The 27,832-nt window shown below is 35.7% G+C and overlaps 1 protein-coding gene across 6 annotated transcripts in view; it reads right to left on the reverse strand.

Moving 5' to 3' along the window:
- Positions 1-25,360, reverse strand: part of LOC106074452 (uncharacterized) — a 42,026-nt gene extending 16,666 nt beyond the window's left edge. The window contains exons 1-2 of one of the 6 annotated variants that reach the window (XM_056005325.1): positions 25,079-25,360; positions 12,804-13,198 (exon numbers count right to left, since the gene is read on the reverse strand). In XM_056005325.1, the coding sequence (XP_055861300.1) occupies positions 12,804-12,839 (36 nt within the window). In that variant the 5' untranslated portion in view covers positions 12,840-13,198; positions 25,079-25,360. The other 5 variants (XM_056005318.1, XM_056005311.1, XM_056005297.1 and 2 more) reach the window with 5 other exon arrangements.
- Between the last annotated feature and the right edge of the window lie 2,472 nt (positions 25,361-27,832).

The following is a 27,832-nucleotide window of genomic DNA, read 5'->3' on the forward strand; positions in this document are numbered from 1 at the left end:
AATGGAGATAGAAATAAAGATGCGGCAGGTTTTCGCTCAAGTAGGCAAGTGGTTTCATTCAGGGCGTGACTCGGCGCTAAGCGAATTTTTTTTAAAGGCTAATATCGATGTGCTTTCTTTCAGAACGCACTATTTATCATAATAAAAAAGTCGAGGGCCATATTAAATCTAATAATAAAGAGGCAGACCTGGTCAATAGAATTATGCAAGGGACATTCTAGGTAGGCCTACATATTGCGCACGTACTTCTATAATGGGCGTGATCTTTTTAAAGAAATATTCTTCATGTAAAGACGTCTCTATCGAGGATTTTTTTTCACACATAAGTCGTCACTAATATAAATTGCAATATACGGAAGAAATTCGACTATTCCGAGACAAAAAAAAAATGCAGAAGAATCACACTAGCGGAGATGTTTTAAAATGTTTTCTTCAAAACGTTTTGACCCACATTGTGCATACGCGCCTCGCAAAAAGCAGTCTTCAGTTGACAAGGTCTTATTAGAAGATAAAATCTCATCTCCACTTAATATATTTTAATTTTTAAACATGTAATTATACTAATATTCAGATAAGTTACACTAAAAATAAAAAATTTTTTTTCGAAGCCCCCTCTCTTTGTTAGTTGGTCGTTGGTTTATCGCTTACAAACAGCTAGTACAATTGAACCAATATAGGCGTTTTATATTTTTACGGCTAAGGATAGTATAGATTGACTTCTTATGGTCCGACAGTTATGCTGGGCAGGGCACGTATCCCGGTATGGGAAACGAACGTATGCCAAAGGCAGTCTTTTTTTTTGGTGAGCTAAAAGATGGTCAACGTTACAGAGGCGCCCCATGGAAACGCTTCAAAGACCAGCTTAGGAGTCAACTTTCCTTAGCTGACATAGAAGAGAGCACCTGGTTGCACGTGACCTTAGAACGAGTCAGTTGGAGTTCACTCCCGAAAACCGCGGGATACACTTTTGAGACCAAAAGAAAATCCGCTGCCGGGGACAAACGCAAACGCGAAAAGAAAAACTAAATCGACAACATGCGAACAGTGGTTATGCTTGCCATGGATGTGGCAAAATATGTAGGTCACAGCTGGGCCTGCGCAGCCATGGGAAAAACTGCATTCCTCACTAATCTTCGGACTCGAAGACAAGCCTTAAAATAACATATAAACTTAATACACTTTCAAATAAAGTTCTTATGTGAACAACTCAATATAGCCTAACTATTATTACAATATTCACATATTTAACTTGTGATAAAGATGTAATATTAATGAAATATACTGATATTTAAACAAAATCTAGGTCACCACAAAAACAACGTCTTTACTCTTTCATGTCTCAAGATTGTTTGCCGTTTCACATTTGCATTACGCTAATTTCATCATCGTTAATGCATAAACACCAATCAATCGCTTAACCTCTTCTTACCGCCACCAGAAAACACACACACACACACTCTATGACACCAAGAAGTTGCGTCTCCCCATCCCCCAATTCAAGATACTAAACATCCCCACCCACTTGAGAGGACCCAAAGTTTGAGAAATGCTGCATTAAAAATACTGATGATCAATGCAAAACAATAATAGTAAAAATATTCAGGGGCGTAGATAGGAATTTTTCATCATTAGGGGGCCCGGGAGGGGCTGGACCTCTTTGGGGGCCCCTGCATTTTGCGTAATATTGAATATTTATTGTAAAAAACACTAATTTGGGGCCCCCCTCATGTGGGCCCGGGGGGGGGGGTACATTTCTCCCCCTCCTCCCCCACCCTTGCTACGCCACTGATAATATTCCAATATGGAATACTTCAAAATTTTGTAAAAATTAATCACTTAATAGAAGATAATTAAAATTTATTTTAAACTAGAACCCAAATGAACCTATTTATATCTACACTCTCTAATCGGCAAAAAAAATATTCTACTCTTAACTAACAGCCATCTCAAATAAAAGTGTCAATGTTTTAATGTTGACTTTCTACTTACTAGGAACTTGAATCTAGATCTAGATTTAATTAGAGGGCGCCTATTCGACTCAAAACCAATATTGCAAACAGCCCGCGAACATTCAAGGTTAGGGGAGAGTCGGCACGTACGGAAAAACCCATGGGAATCAAAGCGAGCCGCTTTTCTTTTTTTTGAAAATACCACCACCCCCTCCCAAGTTTTCAAAGTATAACGGAATCATTAGAATTTAAATAAAATTTAAATAAAATATTGAAGTAATTTTTTTTTAAACCCAAAATATAAAAAAGGGATGTAAAAATTGCAAAATTAGTTCGGTTAAGAAAAGGAGGGTTCGTTCGGTTCGGTTCGTACCAAGCAGTTTCAAAGTTCGGGTTCGGTTCGGTTCGGTCATAAGTGAGGTTCGAGTTCGGTTCGTTCGGTTCGGGTTCGGTTCGTTTCCCATCTCTAAGGTAAACCCCTGAAGTGTCCACTCATGGGTCAACCGCTTGGCAATCCATGCAGGTAACATTAGGGAAACTTCGAATATCAGAAGTAATGAAGTACAAACTATCAACAATCAAAACTTCTCCCTTACTCTACACAAAATAGACGTGAGCCGCGCGAAAGTAATTGAATACTGGTGACACTGTTTTGTTTGGTTGGTGGAGAGTGGTATTAAATCTATTATAACACCTTTTATTCTAAGTATTCTATGAATGATTGTTCTGAAGGTATGGTTCATCGTGAGTCTAGCCTTACGGATGTAATAATCAACTCTCTAATTTATAAGAGCCAAAAAAAAAAAACGTTTAAAAACTTTGTATTTTGATGAAAAAAAAAGCTTAAAACTTTTATTGAAAAAACAAAACGATTTGATTTCAGAACATAAAAATTAGCCGTTGCACCTAAATTGTGCAAGCTCTAAAATATCAAATTAGATTTTCAATATCTTTTCCAGTTTTTTTAATAGATACGTTTAGATAGGTAGACAGACAGACGAACAGATGGATAGATAGATAGATTTTCAATATAAACACATTTCAAGGCGTGCTATGTTGACTTGAGGTTTCTAGTATTCCTACAGTCGTCAATCAATAAATAGCTTGACTCGTGCAGGGGGTAACCGCAATACGACACCGAACCTTTGAAGGAGGCAATTACCCTATGACCTACTATTGATACCTGGGAGCCGATCAATGACGTCACATGTCGCTAGTTGTCCGAAACTACGGAGTCGCTTACACACAGAACCCGTATCGACATTAACAGCTTATTTGTGACCAGCAATGGTCTTGTTGGGGCTTGTCACCACTTCCAACACTTTCATTTCATTTTGGTTTTAAAACCCAGATTCTAGGTATTTTTACCCTGCAGTCTTACTTCTGTAATAAATCTTCACGTACGCTACGTGTTACACTTGACCTGAGATTAAAACATTACTTTTGATAGTTTACAATTAATTCTATGCTGAAATAATCAACCAGTAAATGTAAAACGCATGATTATTAATGTACTGTAAGCCGTGGGCGGATCTATAACGTTTGAGTAGAGGGTGGTGTTTTATTGGGAGTAGGCAAAGGTCTGTGTATTTTCAGAACGTAGATTGACTCACTAACGCAGTTAATTAACAAGCGACTTTAATTGATAACTTTTGTTTAGATTTTAACAATAACGTATACTCCAAACGGAAACACAGTTTCTTCGAAGGATTCAATGTAATAAGAGTGCGTTTTCTTAAGGAACAGAATGTCCTTATAGTAAGACCACTAGGTCTATTGCATTGAATTGAAGCTTCATTCTCTTGTATGGTTGTTATGGAGTGTGTGTGTGTGTGTGCGTGTGTGTGTTTCTGTGGTGATGTTGGGAAGAGGTTAGCTATGCAGTGTAAATGATGCAACATTAGCGGTATTGTCCTCAGCTGTCTTAAGTAGGAGAGACGATTCCAGAACGCCAGAGTGAAAAGACGTGTTTTTGTAGTGAGTTAGATTTCGTCCAGTATACCATTTTATATTATTACTAAAGTCTACTGTATTTATTTTATTTTTATCTCAAGTTGAATTGGCTTATTTTGTAACCAAAGTTCTATTTAGTCTTGTTCACAAAGAATAATTTATTTATTTCAAGTTATTTCAAGTTTTAAAATATAAAATGCCTTCAGTGGTTCAGTAGTCTTCCAGCAGTTTGGGGCTACAAGTCACCGACCGTCTACAACAATGGGGACCTACATGCATTGCATACAACAACAGGGTTTCTGCCCAGGGCTTTTGCAAGAGAGGATTTGAACCTCTTTCACTCACTTCAAAGGAGTTTAGTGATTGTAGTGCGCGATTGGAGTCTCTCATTCTTTTCCCTTGTTATAGACTTAGGAACGTTCTATACTTAGTACACAAATCCAGCATTTTCTAGACAGCACATTTTTTATTTTTTGGAACTCCCATCTTGAATTACTATTCTCCGTGACGTCATGTTTGTGACATTCTATAGAACACAGACCTATATATACATTATACCTATATATAGTTCTGTCCAATAGAACCAATAACGAAACTTGACTTAAAATCATGTCTTCCGAAATGGTAATCTCCGTTTGTAGGTTACTAAATTATCATAGGTAGTAATAACGTATTTACCCTAGGAGTTAATGTCGTAATAATAACGTATTTACCCTAGGAGGTAATGTCGTAATAATAACGTATTTACCCTAGGAGGTAATGTCGTAATAATAACGTATTTACCCTAGGAGGTAATGTCGTAATAATAACGTATTTACCCTAGGAGGTAATGTCGTAATAATAACGTATTTACCCTGGGAGGTAATGTCGTAATAATAACGTATTTACCCTGGGAGGTAATGTCGTAATAATAACGTATTTACCCTAGGAGGTAATGTCGTAATAATAACGTATTTACCCTGGGAGGTAATGTCGTAATAATAACGTATTTACCCTGGGAGGTAATGTCGTAATAATAACGTATTTACCCTGGGAGGTAATGTCGTAATAATAACGTATTTACCCTGGGAGGTAATGTCGTAATAATAACGTATTTACCCTAGGAGGTAATGTCGTAATAATAACGTATTTACCCTGGGAGGTAATGTCGTAATAATAACGTATTTACCCTGGGAGGTAATGTCGTAATAATAACGTATTTACCCTAGGAGGTAATGTCGTAATAATAACGTATTTACCCTGGGAGGTAATGTCGTAATAATAACGTATTTACCCTGGGAGGTAATGTCGTAATAATAACGTATTTACCCTGGGAGGTAATGTCGTAATAATAACGTATTTACCCTGGGAGGTAATGTCGTAATAATAACGTATTTACCCTGGGAGGTAATGTCGTAATAATAACGTATTTACCCTGGGAGGTAATGTCGTAATAATAAGGATGCCGTATTGTCGGCAATTCACTTATTGAATTCAGTAATAGCCTCGTTCTTGAAGACATTTGTTTCTCTTTATTGGACGTAACTATGGTTTGGATCCGACTAAGAACTTTGAGTTGATTGGCCCGTCTACATTGCTTACGCTAGAATTCTGTCTATAGAGACAATGCAAGGAAAAAGAAAATGTATATAGGCTATGCCATAAACCCTAAATAATACACTTTATAACACAACTCTACAGCCATGGTAAAGAGAACGTATTTAGAATACAATACATTGTATAAGAAACAGGTGCCGATGAGAAAATCTTTCTCTGTTTTAAAACTAACCAACACATTAGAGTGCAATGCCCAGATCTACAATTAGATACAGAACAGCCGGAAATCACACATGAGTCCAAGGGGAAGGAACTGAAGTTAATCCGGCTGCAGGAACAGGAGCACATTACCATCATTTACAATCTATTGCGCCCCGCTACCCCCCCCCCCCTCCTTTTTGGTTTTAAAATATAAAAAAGTGACGAAGTGATATTGGTAATCGATAAGTAGGTCAGTTATTCTAGTTTTGACAGTTACACACATACTTATGGAAGCACTACAAAGAAGAAAACCAAAGTTAATTACAGAAGTCTGCTTTTGTTAACCACTTGACTCCGTAGGATCAGGTTTTCGTACTTTCAACACTAATGTAAGACACAAGTGCAAAGGAAAAGAAAGCGCGTCGTCACTGTTCAAATTTCTATTGAGCCAACGCACGTGCTTTTCTTTATGTTGTACAGGGAACTAGCACTGGGGACTAGTCAGCTCTATGCTATTGTAGTGTGGCGGGTACCTCAATTTTTTTAACGCCATCTTTCCGTGTCTTTAGGTCCATTAGCCCTACCCTTATAGTGTATTAACACTCGTCAGACTCTCTACTAAAAACGTGACACCGGTACCGACAACCATCTGAAGGTTAGGCATTGAAATTGGTGGTGATTGGCAGGATTCATCAAAGTTTGAGCTAAGTACAGTCTGTCATCAGTTTACTTTTATCCTATCGTTTATACCGTATACCCCCTTCCACCCTTCCACCCTTCCATCTCTAACGGAATAGATCACGACATATAAACCAATATTTGGGTTGTTAATCATTTCTTGTTTTCCTGTCACAACCTCTTGGCACACTTTTCAATTGTGTCAAGCTGCGAGAGACAAATAGTCCCCGACACAAAGATTTTCCCGCCAGAAACAATATAGGCCTATTCGCCATTCACTGTATTCTGAAACCTGCCCTGCAGTACAGACGTAATCGTACAGACTTGGTTGTTATTGAATCATCACTTCCAAGTTGGCATGGTCTCTCTCGACCCTACCAAGACTCTCACAATAAAATATTCAGATCAAATGCCACTTGACTATTGTCAAGTTTTTTCTCTTTCTTGGGAGAACGATAGGCGCTATATAAATAACGGCTAAGAAGTATCATAGACACTTTGTACTTATTAAGATAGACACTTTGTACTTATTAAGATAGACACTTTGTACTTATTAAGATAGACACTTTGTACTTATTAAGATAGACACTTTGTACTTATTAAGATAGACACTTTGTACTTATTAAGATAGACACTTTGTACTTATTAAGATAGACACTTTGTACTTATTAAGATAGACACTTTGTACTTATTAAGATAGACACTTTGTACTTATTAAGATAGACACTTTGTACTTATTAAGATAGACACTTTGTACTTATTAAGATAGACACTTTGTACTTATTAAGATAGACACTTTGTACTTATTAAGATAGACACTTTGTACTTATTAAGATAGACACTTTGTACTTATTAAGATAGACACTTTGTACTTATTAAGATAGACACTTTGTACTTATTAAGATAGACACTTTGTACTTATTAAGATAGACACTTTGTACTTATTAAGATAGACACTTTGTACTTATTAAGATAGACACTTTGTACTTATTAAGATAGACACTTTGTACTTATTAAGATAGACACTTTGTACTTATTAAGATAGACACTTTGTACTTATTAAGATAGACACTTTGTAATTTTTATGATCGACACTTTGTACTTTGAAGTCGGTTCCGGACTAAACCGAAAACAGTAACATTTTTGTATTAACAAAATAGGCCGAATGTTTCTATTTGTAAAGATAACCTCTATTTTTTCTGTTATTTAAAGATACTGTGATTCTAATACTTCTTTCTTTACTCGGGTACTGCATTCGTTACTTTAGTACTGCATTATCTACTTGGGTAATGAATTCTTTACAGTGCATTCGTTACTTGGGTACTGGACCATTGCATATCATTCTTTTTTTTTTCTTCCCCTTTTTTTAAAATCGAAAATTCTTATATTAAAAAATATAGTCAAACTTGACGTCTGCTGAGCAGAAGTCAGGTGTAATAGAAGAAAATGAATTACAAAAGAAGAAACAAATCATGATGTTACATAGACAACAGTTTGGCTACAAAACAACGCATGGCTCGTTTTCATTATTATTTTCACAGACAGGGCCGGCTTTACTCTAGGCGAAGTGAGTTTGGGGGCCCCAAATGAAACAAAATAAAATAATACACACCAAAATACTAAAATAAAACAATTTATTCCTAACCCTCCCTGTATCTTAATCTAAACCAATATTCAAAAAAGTAGTTCTAGTTTGTAGTAGGGACATTACCCGGACATATGTCTAATTTCTCAGTTCTAAGAAAATGAAAATAAACAGTTTAACTCTTGATCTCCGTAATTATTTGCACGTTTTGACAGAATCGTTCATTTTTCACATTTGTACATTCTACCCTGTTATGATTAAACTTCAATAACATTTTTGTTTGAAATCAGAAAACGTTACTTTTGGTATATAATTATAGGAGAATGGATGCTCTTTATATATAACACAAATTAAAGTTTATAAAACCAAACATTAATTTAATTATTTTATTTAATGAGGTCAAATCAACGATGGTATCGTTAATTAGGAAAGAAAGAGTTAAAAAAAAAAAGATAGGAAGATAACAAAGGCTGGACGGTGTTAAAGATTGGCGGCAATAGGTCAGTAGAACACTTGTGAAGTACCAAACCTCGGGACAACATAAACGGGTAACACGGTCAACTGGACTAGAAAATCAAATCGATCAATCTTCCTGTGGGGTGAATATTAAACCAGACATAGTCTTTGCACCTGGTCTTGGTTCTTGCACACCACAGGACTTTAAAAAAATAGTTATACAAAAGAACTATTGATTAATTAGCTGACGTCGGCAGTACCACAAAAAGGTTCCACCTAAGACTCATAAAAAGTGGCAGGAAAGTGAGACGGAAAGAATTATTATTTAAGTTAGCTTAACAATGGCCCTTAAGTCCTAGCTCTAGAAAAATCACCTAAATATTGAATGAATTACAATGAAAGAGATGTGTATAGTTGTCTACTATATAATGCAAGCGAAAGTAAACTGTCAATATGAAACATTGTAATGTGCGAAACTTAGCGAAAGATATCTCTATATATTGTTATAAACCTGGTGGTGGCACAGATGGGGGTAGTGGTGTGTGTGTAGTCAGCCGACGCAAATCGCCCCAGGCCAGCGCTAGACGAGCGGTCAAGCGTGACGAGTTACACTGTCAGCCGAGTCGAGGGTCAACAGGACAGTTCGGGAAGGATCGCCGACGTGAACAGAGCTCAGGAGCGTCACGAGAGTTATAGTCATCTGACCACCTAGAAACGTCGAGGGGCGTTCTGTCCGGTTCTAGAAGGCCAGTAGGGACCCTATATAAAGAGCGGAGGTGTCGCAGTCCAGACGGGAGAAAAGGGGCTCAATACAGCAAGGTTCAGAAAGGAGGTTCACGGCAGGGGTTCAGAGCCCGGTTCACTACAGTCCGGTCGACTACAGCACAGTTCAGCGGTGTGGTTCTGTACGGAGCATTACGACGGTTCTGTGCGGAGTACTGTCAAGTACAGTTGAGACGGCTGGCGTCTTGATCTTGGTCTGTGATCGAGTCCGACACAACGAGCCCAAGTGTGTGAAGTCAGTCCTGAACTGTTGAACCCAGTGCAAGCCCGGAACGAGACGGAGAGGCCAGTGCAAGACTTGATACGGCGGAACGGTGTTATCGGAGAGATATTTGTTATCGCAGAGCTATTTGTACTGTTCTACGTGCTGCCAATTGTACAGTATTGGCTGTTATTTATGGACATTAAACCTTTACGTTATTTTGGAGCCCTGACTTGTCAAGTTCTTTAAGTTGGTGGTGTATGGTGCAGTTTGCAGAGAGCCTGGATAGTGAGATTCGTAACAATATCTTCATTTAGAACGTAATGTAGCTCCGAATCAATCTGGTCAGAGGAAATCTGTAAGAGTTGTCTGTTTTACATGTTTTGGATGCTCTGTCAGATTTGAATATTTCACTCAAGCAAAGTTTCCTCCTAGGCTTTCCCCCAGCAATGGACAGGTCACTCCATCTATATTTATCATCCTGAGTATCAGCTGAGTATCATGGATTGGCCCCTTTCGTCACATGAGAAATTGCAAAGGGATGCTATTGCCCCTCGAGATTTAAACTGCCACAAAGAGAGATAGATACATCCTAGCCGAAACCTTCTTTAAGGACGACGGGGTATAGCAGCGGGCAGGGTTCGAACCTGGAACTTTCGAGAGTCCAGAGCGCATACCACAAAGTCAGGCAGCCATCATGTTTAATTAACAAGGCGCTTTCTATGATACAGTACAGCAATAAACGGACTACTAGTTGGATATAGCTATCCAAACAGTTATTAGAATCCCACTCTTTCCTTCTTGTGGCTCCCCAAGTTTATAACTCAAATTAAATGTGTTTAAGTAGAATTCATTTAAGGTTTGTTAGTAAAACATCTGCATCTTTCCACTCTTCCTGCGAGGGAAGAGAAGAGTTAGTTAAACTACAGCGATATGTGTTTTATCATTTCATTCTGTTTAACAGTGTGGTGGATTAGACGACACTTAAACTGTGCTATAATATGACTATATAGGGTTGATATGAATGAAAATATTCCCCGCTTCCTTTCCTTTCAAAACACCTTTTATACTTATATACATTGATACTTTACTTATTTTTTTATGCTTAAAGCTCTAGAGATTATTTTTTCAAAGAAACAACTTACAAAAGTATTTTTGAAATCCATTCCCCCTTTATGACTCTGATGGTGGTCTCTCATTTCTCAATCTATTTATTTCTTGTGATTCTTTCATATTACAAGGAGTCCTTCCATTGAGCTTACACAATCCAGTTCTATTACAGTCCAGCCCGTTTCTACATAAGACGGTGCGCCAAATTTACAAGAACGACCATTTATTAATTAAACTCTTTACCGAATATAAAGAAACATTTGAGTCAAGTACGGGAATACCCGCTGAAAGTGTGTTCAAAATAGCCCAGTTTATAATTTTAAGATGATTATATTTAAAAAAAAACTTTAACGGTCAAACCAAAGTATTTTTTTTTTAAACATAAGCTATACCTAAACCGTCAAATTTGTTGGAAAACAGGGCCATTTTCTAAATTATACAATAAAAAAAAATAATACAAAACAAAATAACTTACAATGAGCTTCAAGATAAATAGAATGTCAAAACACTTAAGATAAAAACATGGCTTCGCTATTACTTCGCGCTTCCACCAGGTGTCCTTATTCAATAGCCTACATCCTATGTCACCCACCTGGCCAGAGTTTTTTTTCCCTCACCACAAAGTACTGCACCTCGCGAGTCTGGTCGTTTTCACGTCAACTTTGACATACTGCACACTGAGCGGGGCGGCGAGTTTCCCGTGATGCCCGGCTACCTGGTGCAGGTTCAATTATACCCCAAACGCAGGTCACTGACCAATCCGAAGCGGTAGTTAGGATCACAGATGACATGATCTCAGAACATTTAGACTGGCAATCGATCTTGTAAATCTATTCCAAAGCGTTTAATACAGTGGTGCTCACGCTATTTTTTTAAGTAATATGGTCAACCGTAGGGTGATGCTTTAGGAGTGGGTTCGCAAAGCTTGCATGACCATTACATAAATCTTTTTAGGTTTTCAGACTAGCGCTCATCACACGATGAATAAAAAGAGTGAAATATTTGTATATTGTAGTTCAATAGAAATGTTTGCTGTAACGATAAGGCAAACGTGTATACTCAATGTATGGCGACAATAAAAGTCTAGCGCACTAGGACTAGTCATTCAACTTCCACAATCCCTAGGTACAAAAAAAGTGTGTATAAACAAAGGTTTCATTCTTAAAGCCTCCAGGATTAGTAGAGCAGGGAGGTAAAATAGGCCTAATAGCTTTCGAAGCCTCTAAAATCTCTAGCAGTAAAACGTAGTTTCATCTTATAAAACAAAGTCAATAGACATTAGAGCTCAATTATTAATTACTCGGGACTTGGGTATAAAACATTCAGCTCTATGACATAAACAATGAAAAAAGATTTTTGAATATGTTTATTGTTACATTTTGTTCTTTATTATCCTTTAGTCACACCGTAAAAGAACAGATTTTTAAATCTATATGTTACATTACAACTATGTCATTTCAATGCAATATATAATTTCTTCAATTTCAACCCAATCCTATGTAAAATTAGATCTCTAAAGTTCCCGGCTGATAGCGGTAAAAAGTAAGAGTAAAACAAAATAAAAATGAAAATAACCAATGACAGATGCATAACTATAAGAAATCTAAGCTCCCCCTATTTTAAATGTGTTTGCGGGTTAGCAAATGGCCCACTATCTCTTTCTCATTATCTCTTTATGTTTTTTTAAATTTTATCTCTTTCTTCCCCTCTCTTTTTTTTTTATTTGTAGATGGCGCCTTTAAAACAACCAGAACACCATCTGCCCTGTTCATTTATGACAAAATATCAAACGGAAATTTAAAACAAGCAAAATATCTTAAAAAAACAAAACAAAGCATATCTGAAAGGGAATAACCGCAAAAATCGGTGCAGTATATATAAATACTGCAGAAATAAGGTACTGTACTACAGATTATTGTGTGAGGTTTCAACTTGATCCTAGAATGGGTGTGGGAGAAATAATAGAAACTGTATCTGACAGAGCGAGTTGATAGAAGCAGTTTAACCAAGGTCAAATAAAGAAACAGACAACTTCTACCCTCTCCCACCTTCGACACATAGACGCACACATACACACGTGTATTTGTTGTTGTGTTTTCTTTGAAGTCAAAAAGAATTTGAAAAGAAAAAAAAAGGGTATTACATTTTGACACTGACATTTAAATTATTTATCCAAAAAATATTTTTATCAATAAATTTGACCATTAAATTGTAATGATTCAAGAATCAGATCTCATTATGCAGCCCTTGTATAAATCTATGTTGAATAGAAGACCAAAAAAATGTAAAAGATTTCTAAATAATGTAAAAAAACAACAACAACTAGAATAAGATTTGGAACTCTACCTACCGATGCTGTTGGTTCTACTTTTGTTTTGCCTCTCATATTTGTTTCACTCGTGCTCCGACTTTTTATGCACTTTCGGAATAGTTTTTTTTTTTTTTTGTTGACTACTTGAAAGTATTCTTTGGAAATCTCAGTTCTCGATAGTATCTTGATAACTCAGGTCAAGATGTTGTCACTGAACACTTATCACATTTCCATCAACTTGGACAGACACTTCTCGGAGTGGCTCGTTCCATAAGAACTTGAACTTTTGATTGCGACGCGTGGGTCGACATCCTTTCGTGAATAGTGGCTGCATTATTGGATGAGCGTTGGTTGTAAATAGAAGAGGATGCAGTCAAAACATTAGATTCAGTCATAGGCGTTGATCAGTCTTGGTGGTCGTATCCTTCTTTGTCCTAAGAGTTTGGTAGAAAAATATAATAGACCTATAATCATAGATATTGATAATTATTGTTAAAATTATTTTTTTCTTGGTGACAATTTAAAGAGTAAACTCGAAAAACATACAAAATACCTTAAACAAAAACAACAACAACAACAACAAAAACAACAACAAAGAATGTATAACGAAGTGTAATTGTATCAATTAGTTTGGATCTGTCATGTAATTAAATTTGTAATAGATCTAGATACAGCAATAAATCTGTGCGATTAGAAATATTTGTTACCCATTGTTATCTTCTAACCTTATATAATACAGACGTTACTTCAAAAAAGAAGATGATTACGTCCTACGCGTCATGCATTTAGTCATTCATATTAACCAATGACTTAAATTTTTCTAAGTCACTGGTTTTCCTGGCTAGCTCAGGCAACCCATTCCATGCCCTAATAGCACTAGGGAAGAAGGAGTATTTGTACAAATTTTTCCTAGCATATGGGACGAGGAATGTGCCTTTATCTTTGCGTCTTTCAGAGTATTTTATTAAATTTGGTTTTTGTATTTGAAGATTATGGTTCAGTGTTTTATATATAATTGCTACTTTACTTTTGAGTCTTCTGTCCTGAAATCTTTCTAAGTTTAGTGACTTTACTAAAGGTGTTACTCTAGTCAAATGTGAATATTCGTTTGTTATGAATTTCACTGCTCTATATTGTGTCTGTTCCAGTTTCTTAATGTTTTCTTGAGTTGAGGGGTCCCAAACGGAGGATGCATATTCTATTATTGGCCTAACCAAGGTTAAATAACATTTTACTTTTATGTTCTTATTTGATTTATAGAAATTTCTTTTTATAAACCCTTATGCTTTGTTTGATTTTTTTATAGTTTCATCAATATGTGGATTTCATGACAGTTTTTCATTTATTATAACACTTAGGTATTTTGCGTTTTTAGTCTGTGTTACTGGTTTGCCATGAATAAGATAAGTGAAATTAATTTGTTTTAGTTTTTTTGTTACTCTTAACAGCTCACATTTTTCTGGGCGGAAAGACATGCTCCAATTTGATTCCCATTTCTGTAATTCATCTAATTCTCTTTGTAAAATATCTGTGTCTTGTGTTGTTTTTATTGTTCTATATATTATGCAATCGTCTGCAAATAATCTAACTTTTGTTCCTGAAGTAATGCAATTTGGTAAATCATTTATGTAAAGGCATCCAGAGACTATCCCTCTTGAAAAATTAGCTGGCACAGATTGGGGAGCAAATCACAACATCCTGAAAAAGACCTATACCAGTTATGTAAGACCTGTACTAGAATATGGTGCCTCAGCATGGAACTCAGCAGGCAAACCAACCTAAGAAAAATAGACAAGGTTCAAAATATTGATTTAAGGATAATGACAGGAGCAATCAAAACAACACCCATAAGAGCTATGGCGGAAACCGCTGCCCTGATCTCTCTGGATGAAAGAAGAGAAATAAAAATCCTTTCCCAATTCACTAAATTGGAAACCTTGGAAAAGCACCCCCTCAGAACAAAAATCCACAAAACTGGCACAAAAAACCGTCTCAAAAGAACCAATTTCATACAGGAATCTCTAAACCTTAAAAAGAAACACCAACTTGAAAAAATTACTCTGGAATCCTCGATACACTATAACGAATCTCCACCCTGGGACGAAAGCCCTCTTCCTACTATAAGGGACCATATTGAAAACATAAAAAGAAAATCTGATTACAGACCAACAGAGCTCAAGGAAATAGTGAACTGTTTTCTACATACCAATTACCCTAGCAATCAGTGGATCAGAGTTTACACGGATGGCTCATCCCATAAAGCCACCACGAATGGAGGAGCTGGAATACTTATCGAATGGCCAGATGGAGGAAAACTAGAAAAATCCATTGCAACTGGAAAGCTCTCTGACAGTCACAGAGCAGAAAGGAAGGCACTAGCACTAGCTGCTACCATGCTAGCAAATCATCCAAGTTCCCCTCACAGTCAGATTGTCTTTCTAACCGATGCAAAAACAACCCTCCAAAGCTTGCAAAACTCTGATTCCTCTTATATTAAAAACCTCAGAACAGCACTTACAAAGCTCAACAACAAAAGCAAAAAAACTGTTATTCAATGGAGACCAGCCCATATACAACTAGAAGGAAATAAGAAGGCTGACACACTCGCCAAGAGTGGGAGAACTAACTCTCAAATAAACTCTGCACTCTATCCAGAAGAAATGAAGAAATTAATTGTAAACAAAATAAATGAGAAATGGACGAGCTCTCATCCAAATCACAAGAAAGATGACGATTACTATAAGCTATCCCGACAAGACCAACGTCTAATCTTTCGACTCAGGACCGGACATAACAGAATGAGACAACACATGCACCGGAAGCTCAAAATTGGAACCAGTGAAATCTGCCCATGTGGAGTATCACCAGAGAATGCCGACCACGTCCTCCGAAACTGCTCTCTTTACCAAAAGGCCCGTATAAGACATTGTCTCCAAATCACCCCAATAGAAAGAAAACTATATGGAGAGCTCCCTGATTTGGAAACCACTGCGCAGTTCATCTCATGTATTGGTCTAGTCATCTGAACACTCCAACATAACAATGAGAACGATGAAGAAGAAAAAGAAGAATTTATGTAAATTAAGAATAGTAGTAGACCTAAGACTGTTCCTTGGGGTACACCTGAGTTTACTGTTATCGGTGTTGATTTAGAGCCATTTATTATTACAGTTTGTTCTCTCCCTATCGTAAAATCTTTAATCCACTGATGCAATGGACCATTCATGCCGAAATATTTTAATTTTTTAAGCAAACTATGGGGGTGAACTTTGTCAAAAGCCTTGGAAAAATCTAGTAAGATAGCATCTATTTGTTCACTATTATTGTTATTGTTTAGCGCTAGTTTCATGCTTTTAGTTTGCTCACTACGTTATGATCCTAGCACTTGTCTGGACAAGTTGGGAAAATTGGGGGGGGGGGGGGGGGGGGGGAGAAAAAGAAAAAAAAAAAAGATATCTGAATGGATTTTACCGTAATAGGTTTTCAAAAGCATTTAAAAAAAAAAGGGAAGACCTAAGCTGGAACTCGAGGTTCGCGCCTTCTCGGGCCGACGTGCTAACCACTCTGCTAGTGAGGTACGTATGACTAGAGAAGATTGTATAGTTATACATTGTTTGATGCAATTGATGAGTGCGACCTAAAAAATTCAGCTTGTATCACTACTTCACTCAAGTACCATTTCTTTACCTTGTTTGAGAGACCGAACAGAATGATTAATTACCAATTGTTAATTAACTAATTGGTAATTTTTAAATTGATTCTTTTTTGTCAGGTAAAAGAAATAAGTGCAAAATCTTAGCTTAATCCAAGAATGGATGTGGGAGAAATAACGTGTATAAGCTTTTGGCCAGACAGACACACATTCAGACAAACAGACAGAGTGAGTTGATATACGTTTTGCAAAAAAGACTACATCTAGATTTTAAATATTTAATGAAACCCCCTAGCGTGATCCCGTCAAGGTTTTAGCTGCATTTATGAATCCTCTTATCAGCATGTAAAATCTTCATTGGACAAAAAGCTGGAACCTGAACACGGATTTCGAAAACAGTTCTAACGAATTTCCTAGAAATTTGCAAATATTTATCATGCAGACAGACTGAATGAGTTGACATATGCTTTGTAAAAGTATTATTGTACAAAGTGTAGTGCTTACCATATAAATCACAGAGAGTGAGTTGATATGAGCTTTGGAAAAAAAAACAATGCTTAAGAGATGGTGGATAGAGAGATATAAGTAAGATTATAACCATCGAGTAAGCAGAGCTTAAGTCTCTGATTAACAAGCAGGACACATGAAATACGCAGGTCGTAATTATCTTCTCTTTTGAAGTAACGTCTGTAATCTATAAGATAAGATAATTAAGATATAACAATATATATATAGAAAGAGAGATTTAGAAAGTTAAAGTGAAAAAGTGATAAAGATAAACACAAGTTTGAAAAGTATAAAAAGAGAGTACATTATGGGAAAACAGAAAGAGAAAAGAGAAATAGGATGAGAAATGGAACAAAAAAAATTATATATAAAAATCCTTTATTTAAAAAAAAATATCTTTGTTAAAGAACTACACACTTATAATTATATCTCTTTAGAAGTTATTTCCCTTATTTGATATCAAACAAATATAATTAATTATTAATAATTAATATACTAATTGGTTAATTTTTTAATTGATTAATGTTTTGTTAGGTACAATAAATAATAGTTTAAAATTAAAACTTGATTCGAGAATGGGTGTGGGAGACATAACATGTTCAATTATCTAAGAAGACGAAACCCTACATATTTAGCCATATCATTGAATGTGGAAGGATTTCCTTTGTTGGTATCAAACAAAATAATTAATTACCAGTAATTAATTGACTAATTGGTTAAATTGTTTTATTGATTCATGTCTTGTCTATGCCAATGATTAATTATGCAAAGTTTCAACTTAATTCGAGAGTGGCTCTGGCAGAAATAACGTGTACAAACCTTTTACCAGACAGGTAGAGTGATTTGATATAAGCTTTATAAAAAGACTGGAAGTTATAGAAAAAGAGAGTGAGTAAGTTTGTGTGTGTTTGTGTGTGTGTGTGTGTGTGTGAGAGAGAGAGAGAGAGAGAGATTGGCCTATGACAGAGTTCAGACTGGCGTAAATCCGGCCCTGCAAGCCGTTGTAATTTCAGACAGAACAACTCCTGTGCTAAGTTATTATTGTTGTTATATATATATATATATATATATATATATATATATATATATATATATATATATATATATATATATATATATATATATATATATATATTGTCATTGTATCACAGCTTGCATCACATGCCAGTTACAATTGTAAAGCCTTGGACACTTAGCAATGCAATATTTAGTTTTCATGTAAACATGATCACAGCAAACAATACTAACATAACTAGATACTACAAGCTAGCAATATGAAGCTAAGTCATTGTAGCCATATGACACTTAGTCATGGTATCAATATTAAGCTAAGTCATGTTAGCATTAAAAAGCTACGTGATGGTAGCACTGTGAAGCTAAGTCATGGTAGCACTATGAAGCTAAGCCATGGTAGCACTGTGAAGCTAAGTCAGGTTGCATAGACGATACGTTGATACACAAAAAAACAGGTAATCTTTGGCCTGACAATCTGTACAGATAGAAAAGCTGCCCTCTGTTGACACGTCAGATGAGACGAAACTCGTGGAAGGATCCTTGAGATAAGGTGACAGACCATTCCCTCTATTTCCCCTTGTATTTCTTCCGTTCCGTATTATTACAGCAGAGATAAGATTACAAGACGGTCAGAGACGGTACCGGTAACAAAAAATATCTTAAAATAAATTGTTATGCGATAATGATTGTCTAATCAACAAGGTGGCCGTTCTTTTTTTACCCTTCACCTTATGAAAATATTTAATGCACTTGAGTTTCTGAGCTACATTCCTTCTTTCATTACAGTCAATATTTGTGTGTGTGTGTTGAAGAAATGTTAGTCAAACCTGTGACCTGTGGGATGTCATGTTACAAAGTGTTTGGGCATGAACAAGTTTTATAAAGAAAGAAACAAAGAAGTGAACAAATGAAGAAACAAACTGATAAATAAACGGAAAAAAAAGAAACAAAGAATCAAACAAACAAACAAAAAGAAACACAAAGAAACAAAGAAAGAAACAGTAAAAAAAAACAATAAATAGAAACAAATAGATAAGAATATCATAAGAAATAAAAACAAACAAAACAAACAAACAAACAAAGTCGATGAATTTACTCTAAAAAATCAAACAGTTTCGTCTTTGAGCTCTAATTTTGTACAATCTGCTGTAATCTTTGCTTTAGAGCGCACATGAAGTGAGAAAAGAATGCAGCAAAGTTTCTGTTAATGCTTCTTTACCGCGAAGCCTAAGTTTATTTCAAATCTTGATTACTATAAAAATCATTTTGATAGCGATTGTCGAGGCTTTGCTAGGAATAGGTCTGTCTATCTATTAGATCTATATGTATCTCGCATATACAGAAACCTCAAACTATTTAAAACAAGGTTACAAAGACAGTTTGTGAGGAGACACAAACTCAAAATCGGCCCCCGAAGTGGCCCACCCAGGCAGGTAAAAAGGCAGGCTTGAATATTTTCAGAAAGAACATCAGAATGCAATTCTATCAAAGACAAATGAGTCATAACAGAGAAGAATGGAGAAAGAAGGCTGATGTGAACCTGGCCTAACTAATGTCTTATAATGAATATAGAATTGCTCTAATTGTTTTGTCAACGGACAATCTCATATTCCTCAAGAAAAAAACATTTCCGTAAAAAAAAAAATCCTTTAGTTCAGTGTTTTACTGCAGCAGCCCTGCACTACAGTTCATGCTATATGAAAAACTACTTATTAATTGTTGTTATAAATTATGTCCAACTTATATGTATACTAAATAGATTTTTTCTCTTAAAAAAAAAGTTATTTTTTTGTGTGTGTAAATGTAGTAGTTAATATAACAGAACTTACTAAACTTAGCAATACAAATGTAAACAAAAATAAAAAAATTTTGCCAAAAAATCTAAAAGCGTTAGCATAAATGTGTTAAAAATATGGTAAATAGTAATTAACCCTGCTAAGGAGCCTCACGTGTTTGTTACTATTAATAGTGAATAGTTGTAAAAGTGGGGTATTTTTAATAAAAAAAAACCTGCTTGCATAAGTGATTTTAAAAAATTAGATTTTTCGCTTTCAGAAAAGAAAAAAGTAGCCGTTGCATCAGAACTTTGAATGGTCTAAAATATTATGATGTCGGATTTTCACTATCTTTTCTAGTTTACGAGATCTTAACGGGACAGACGGACGGACGGACATTATACACAAAATGTTTTGTAGTGTATAAGAAAATAAGCTCAAGCAAAATATGAATATACTATATATAGGTCCTACAGTAGAAGAAAAAAAAAGACTTTTATAATCATGTTATAAAATCATGAAATAAAAAAAAATGACATTATAAAATAGTAGAGGCTTAGTGTGCTTATATGAAGAGAGATTTATATGACTTACATAGAGTGCTTAAGAAAATATATGCCCTACTTCATGATGTCGTCCCTTGTACCCGACAGTTCCACTAGTGCACAGGCTACCTGGTTTCTGCTTTCCCTTCCTGCCTATAAATGTACAACTTCTGATACATACCCACCTAAAGGTACGTAAAGCCCCTACCTACGTGTTAGAAGGGCAGGGTTTGTCACGGTATCAATCATAGTCTGATAGAAGATCTGGTCGTGCCACTTCCCTGTCCTGTATGCTGGAACTAGTCAATATCAATGTTTCCGTGAAAGCCGATTGAATATATCTCTTGAAATAACATAGCCTATCTGTAGGCAACACCTTATTCAATAACTCTTGGTCTCTTGAGCGTGTCGCTTTAAATAGAAATCGAATTTAAATATTGGAGCTCGATATCAATTTGTCTGACATTATTTTGCTTTAAGAACGTCCTAGTGACCTTCACATGAGCGAGTGGGTTCGTGGACTGTGCCACTTTAAAACCAAGTGCTTTTATACCGAGTTGTCTTCTAAACGAGCGCAAAATAAATAGGTCTCATGACATTGGGCCCTTGGCCAGAGCACCAACAGTTTGAACTTGTGTTACACACTCTGCACAAAAACTGTTAGCGTGCAATTATTGACTTTAAAAAATATCCATAAATTTATATCCGTGATTTCAATGACGTAGGCCGTTTTGCTAATGCATAACATTGCATGGACCGGGCATTGGAGTGAAATCTTAAAAGCGTATCAACTGTAGGCCCTACAACCGACTTTTGAAAATGAAAAATCATGACATGCTCTTACTAATTCAAAGAATACATAGAAATAAATTTATCACGAACTGGGTAGGGGTGATTTTTATCCTATCCTATTTCGTAAAGAGTGTTGCCAAAAGATCTCTATTGTTCTCCATATTTGGCTAGCTAGGCAGTCGGATTTGGGGGAGAGCTTGTTTCTTTTATTTAACAAATAGGGGTCTCCAGGCTTCCGAATCCGGCCCTCTTGGCAATGTAGGCACCAACACAAGTTGAACAATAACCTGCTAGAGTCTTATGATAAGCAAGAAGGTCTACTATGCCCACTATAATATGCCTTCAAAATGATATTGAAAAATAAGAAATGACCTTGGCTCGCAGAAGTACAATATGCCAAGATCAATATGAAGGCAGAAAATCAAACATTTAAAGCAGTGGCGACCTGTTGGGGTTCAGATAATGGTTTGGCACTAAGCCAAGTGGAACTGCTCTACAGAGGGATGTAGAAAAGAAAAAAATACTAATTAAAAGACAAAGAATTGAGCACTTTGAAGTCCTTTAAAAAAAAGCCAATCATTTAAGTTAATGCAAAAGTTGGTTAATTATCGAATAGTTGAAAATTAAAAATACGTGAATTTGCAGTTTAGTTTTAGCAAATTCGAAATGCAACAATTAAGCTAATAGTGTCCTACATCTTTTATTCAAGCATTGCCTAATGTTAAAAAAAAAACAAAGAAAAGAAACCGATCGTGTAACAGGTCAAAATTCTATAAAGATTGTTATCTAATTCTTTGATATGTAATGTCGAACAAGCACATCTAAGCCATAGTCCCACCATGGGCGTAGCCGGAAGGGGGGTTGGGGTTCAACCCCCCCCCCCCCGCAGGGGGTGTGTCGGAGTTTAGTGACTGATCTTTTGCTTTAATTTTGTTTATTTTAGATGAGTTTTTTTTTTTTTTTTTTAAGGATACCTCAGCTTTTTAGCTTTCGACTTCAGTTGTCGAGCTTTTTACATCCTAGGAATCCTTGGGCCTTTGCCTCTTTTCTTTGCCTCTTTTTTGGGCATTGCCTCTTTTTTGGGCTATTGGCCTCTTTATTGGGATTTTTTTTTTATTAACAAAAAGATGCATATTTTATTAGTAAGCGTACAAATTTAGCAGTTACATTTTAAAGTACAATGTTTGCAAAACATAGCAATGCATATAGTTACATTTAGGTTGCCATAATATTTTAACGTTTTAAATTGCTTTGTATATGGCGTTATTTTTTTCCAATAGCATATAATGAATATTTTTGAAATTTAAGGTTCTTAAAATATATGTGGTGAGAATGTCAACAATAGGTAATTAAACAGAAACAATCAAAAAGTGAAAGTAGAAACTTAAACATCGTAGTCACATTTTTTTCCACTTTGTCTACATTGCTTATGGTTGTTTCCTTTGTGCTTTGCTATATTACCCCAGTTCTTTATATTAACTTCTGTCAAACGCGCATACACATCTATGTGTGTACACACTTATGTGAACATAGGCATTTTAAAAATTTATATTGTTTCTTTTGTTGTCTCCCTTTTTATGACAATTTTTGATTTCCTCCCTTGAGATTTGGAAAACTACTTCCTCTTCATCAAGGTGGAAATCCTGTCTGCTAGAGTCAGTATATCGGGAGTTTCTGTTCAGAGACTATTTCTCTGTGTTTTTTTTTTTTTTTTTGGTCACAGGGGCCAATTAGAGTCGTACTGAAAGTTATTTTATATGTATCTAAATATATATATATATATATATACTTTTTTTTTCTTGAATATTTCCCCCCCCCCTTTTTAAAAATTTTTCCTCTTATTTTTCCTCTTCCCTTCTTTAATATATTATTTCTCTGTAGACTGCACAAGCATGCGCAATATTGACAATGGTGGTAGAGAATTTGTTTTGAACAATAGTAAAAACTTTGACATATGTAAAAACTAATTTAGTAACAATTTGATGTAGAAGCTTGTTGAGATATGAGGTTATGTTGATGTTCAATATTAGAACAACAGAAGAAGAACAATAACTGTATAGACTGTAAACGTCTGCAAGGTAGTAAGAAATAATATATTTGTATGTAGACTGCACAGGTATGCACAATACGGATAGTGGTGGTATTTTTGCAAGATTCGTAAAGAAGCCACTATGGACATAATTGTTAAAAAGTACACATTTATAGAAAGAATTGTTTGCTTAGATATCACGTGGTCATGCCTGATTCTCAATACAGGAACAACAGAAGAAAATCAGTGTTTACATAAAACGTAAAGGTCTGCCCTTGTTCCACTAGCGGATACGGAACTTTGGAGTGGGGGGGGGGCGATTTTTTTCCCTCTGCATAAACGTGAGTACAGCATAAATAAATAAATAAATAAATATATATATATATATATATATATATATATATATATGAGAAATAAAAAAAAGCAGTGTTTCTCAACTTTCTGCGAAGAAAAAAACTAAGACATGTTGAACCCTTTCTCTTAATAATTCGGGGGTCTGGGGGAGCGCTGTAAGGCTCCTTAGTGGGGTTCGAGGCCCCGACGCCAAAAGCGTTTTTTTTTTTGCATTCGTCACTGTAGAAACGCATTCTACCGACCACTGGCGGATCGCCCCTACCGCCCCCCCCCCCCCCGAAGGGGAGGGAACGAATTGTAGTATGGAATTCACACATTTTGTATACGAATTTATTACTTATGTTAATAATATATACTAATTATTTATATTTCAACATATTTATAGATTATTTCGCCCCCCCCTTTCTAGTATGTTGGCCGATTTGGTAGGGTCGGGAGCTTGCTAACAGAATCAGTTAAATATCTATATGATTAAAACTTGTTATTGGTATTTTAACCGGTCTTTATATTATGTCGTTCACCTGTTGGCCGATTGGTGTGTGTGGGGGGGGGCGGGCAGCGAATACCTCTACTGCCCTTCCCATCTAAAAAATTTGAGTGGGGGGGGGGCGGTCCTACTTTTAAGGAAAATTCATAGTATGTGAACAAAATTAGTCGAATATAATATAAACAGGTGGAAGGGCGATACATGAAATCACCTTCCCCCCATCGGACAAACCAATACTTTTTCTTTTTGTATTATAGTAAGAAATTACAAAATTTAAAAAAATCTGTCACTAATGTGAGCAGGTCAGGAGGCGCTCTGCTCAACATAAAAATTTACCAACAGTAGGCAGATGTTAGCGCTACTGGGGGGGGGGGGGGGCTCAATCTGTGCACCTCGGTCTACGACCAAGGGACTAGAGTCGCCTAAGTAACCAGACATACTAACCTTACTAACTTAACTAAATGAAAGCAAAATAACGAAACTTTAGTTTAGGATAAATAAACAAAACGGAACTTTATTAACATACAAAAAAATCAATAATAAAATATAATATATACACTTCAATGAAAACAACTAATACTAACCCTCTAAATCTACGACACTACAAACACCAACAAACTAACCAAACCAACTATCTAACACAAACTGATCAAAACAACTATCTAACTAAAGAGAACTAAATCACTACAAGACAACTACTAAACTAGACCTAGACCTACACAAACACACTACAATAAACTAGTCTAGATCTACAATATTCTACTACTACAACCAAACCATAACACTAACACTAAAACAAGAATACCTTAGCCTTAGTACCTTACTATTAGTATTCACTAAGAACAGAAACAGACTTTAAATATATCTTATATTTATACCTAAGTTTACTAAGCCACTAATCTAAGGCTACACTACAAAAACAAAATAACACTAGTCTAGATCTACAGCAACAATAACAATACTACAATACTAGATCTATCAATAGCTGTTTATAGCAGAAACAAAATAAGAAAATAACACTAGATTCCCTAGAATTAGAATAGATCTACAACAGCAATCATAGCAGCAATATTAGATACAGCAGCATGTATTTCAGCAGTAATATTCAGCAGCTATAATCTATAGCAGCTTAAAACAGCAGTAGTAATAGTAAACTTACAGGCCGTCCCAGGTACAGAATAATAAAATAATTAGACGACAGACCACAAAGATCTTCAGCTGTCACACAGACAGATATGGTACTGACCACTGGTCAAATGTACACTCAACTGTTTTTAAGACAGCATGTAGTACATCACTTTTATACTATCCCGCACTAACCTATATAAATATGCGGAAGTACAATTATAAAATCTGACACTAACCTATAAAAATAAAATATATAAAAATAGATCTAACCTATACAACAAAAATACATATAAAACTAGCTCAGGGAGCGCAAGGTCACACTAATATAATTAAAATACATGCTATAAAGTAAATTCTTATATCGAGTCACCCAACCCCTATTCTTTAATGCAAAATGCAATCATTCTACCGCCCTCCCCCTTTCAAGACAGAGTTTGTGTAATTTCACATGAATTTATCATAACTATTTTAAGAAAGACTTTGCTATGGGAAAGTTATAATTCAAACGAAATTTTTCAATATAAGAGTCACGGTTGAGATGAGTTCAAAAGCCAAATAATCTTTTCCTAGTCGCCTTTTTCCAACCTTTACTCTATCTCATATTTTTTCTAGTTAAATAAATTTAGGACTATAACTCACAATTTATGCTTGAATTTTATTGAATATTATTTATCGAATAATTTTTTTTTGGCGGTAATCCTCAAAGCCTTAATCTAAATATGTGGGGTATCTTATCTTTTCAAAGAACAAATCGGTTTTATTTGCAATGTATTAAGGGACTATGAATTCATATTAGAATATTTTTCAACATTTTTCAAAAGGTCCAATATAATAGAATGAATAATGAGCTGTAGGTCAGGAGAATGCGTTTCTTCAGTGAAGAATGCAAGAAAACGCTTTTGGCGTCGGGGCGAAGCCCTGAACCCCACTAATAAATAATGAGCTTTAGATGTCAGGAGATTGCGTTTCAGCCGTGAAAAATGCAAGAAAACGCTTTTGGCGTCGGGGTTTAGCCCCGAACCCCACTGATAAATAATGAGCTGTAGATGTCAGGAAAATGCGTTTCTGTAGTGATAAATGCAAAACAAAAACGCTTTTGGCGTCGGGGCTTTACCCCGAACCCCACTGAGGAAGCATACAGCGCTCCCCCAGACCCCCCAAGCTTGCAAGAGAAAGGCCTCAACATGTCTGTTTTTTTTCGTTTTTTTTTTTCGCCGAAGATTGAGAAACACTGTCTTATTTTATTCATAGGGTTAGGGTTTACTGGGCGAAGTTCTGGATCCGCCAGTGCTACCGACATATACAGCTCATTATTTATCAGTGGGGTTCGGGGCAAGGCCTAGACGCCAAAAGCATTTTCTTGCATTTTTCACTGCTGAAACGCATTCTCCTGACATCTACAGTTCATTATTCATTCTTTAAAAAATGACCTTTTCAATAATGTTTTACTTGAAAAAATATTCTAATATGAATTAGAAAGGCCCTTACTACATTGCAAATAAAACAATTTGAACATATTTAGATTTAGGCTTTGAAGATCGCCGACGAAAAAAAAATTAGAATAATAATAATTTTTTTAAAAGTTCATTTGTAAGTGATACATTTTGTTCAATAAGCAAGTTTGTAACTTTGTTTTGTTACAGAACTATAATTCAAAGCTCTAACGAAAAGTTTCGGAAGTGGGAGGAGAAATAAAGTGGACCAATTAGACTGTACTCTAAACTTGTTTGCATTTTTAGGATTGAAGCATAAATTATGAGCTATAGTCCCAAATTTATTTAACTAGAAAAATATCAGATTGAGTAAAGGTTTGAAAAAAGACGACTAGGAGAAGAATATTTGCATCTCAATTGTGACTCTTATTCTGAAACATTTCGTATGAATTCTAAATTTTCCAAAGCAAAGTCTTTCTTTAAAAAATTATGATAAATTTATGTGAAATTACAAAAACTCTGTCGCCATATTTGACTATTTTGTTTTAAAACATCATGTTTTCGTCTGGAAAGGGAGGGGCGGTAGAATGAAAACGATTAATCCTCGCTCCTTTTTATAATTTCTGTTAATGATTGCATTTTGGCATTGAAGAATAGGGGTTGTGCGACTCGATATAAAAATTTATTTCATTGCACATATAAAGTATATTAGTGACAGATTTTTCTAATAATTTTGTAATTTCTTAACTATAATTAAAAAAGAAAAGCATTGGTTTGTCCGATGGGCGGAAGGCGATTGCATGTATCGCCCTTTCAACCTAGTACAACCCTTTTTCATTTGATATTTACTAATGATAAAAATTTGAGATTAGAGTGTGTGCGACATAATATACAAATGGGTCCACATATCAATACGTAGTTAATATTATATAGATATTCAACTAATTTTGTTCACAAACTATGATTTCCCCATAAAAGTAGGACCGCCCCCCCCCACTCAAAGGGCTTAGGCGGGAATGGCAGTAGATGCATTCGCTCCCCCCCCCCCCCCACCCAATCGGAAAACAGGGGAACGACATAATATAAAGATCGGTTAAAACACCAATAACACGTTTTAATCATATAGATATTTAATTGATTCTGTTAGCAAGCTGTGATTTCTACAAATTTATTGGACCGCCCCCCCACTCGAAATTTTATGGGGTGGGGGGAAGGGTTGCGGGATTGATGCCATCGCCCCCTCCCGACCCCACCAAATCGGCCAAAATGCCTGAGGGGGGGGGGGAGAAATAATCTAAACATAGGTTGAAATATAAATAATTAGCATATATTATTAACATAAGTAATACATT

Source organism: Biomphalaria glabrata, chromosome 1, assembly GCF_947242115.1.
Source record: "Biomphalaria glabrata chromosome 1, xgBioGlab47.1, whole genome shotgun sequence".
Lineage (NCBI taxonomy): Eukaryota > Metazoa > Mollusca > Gastropoda > Planorbidae > Biomphalaria > Biomphalaria glabrata.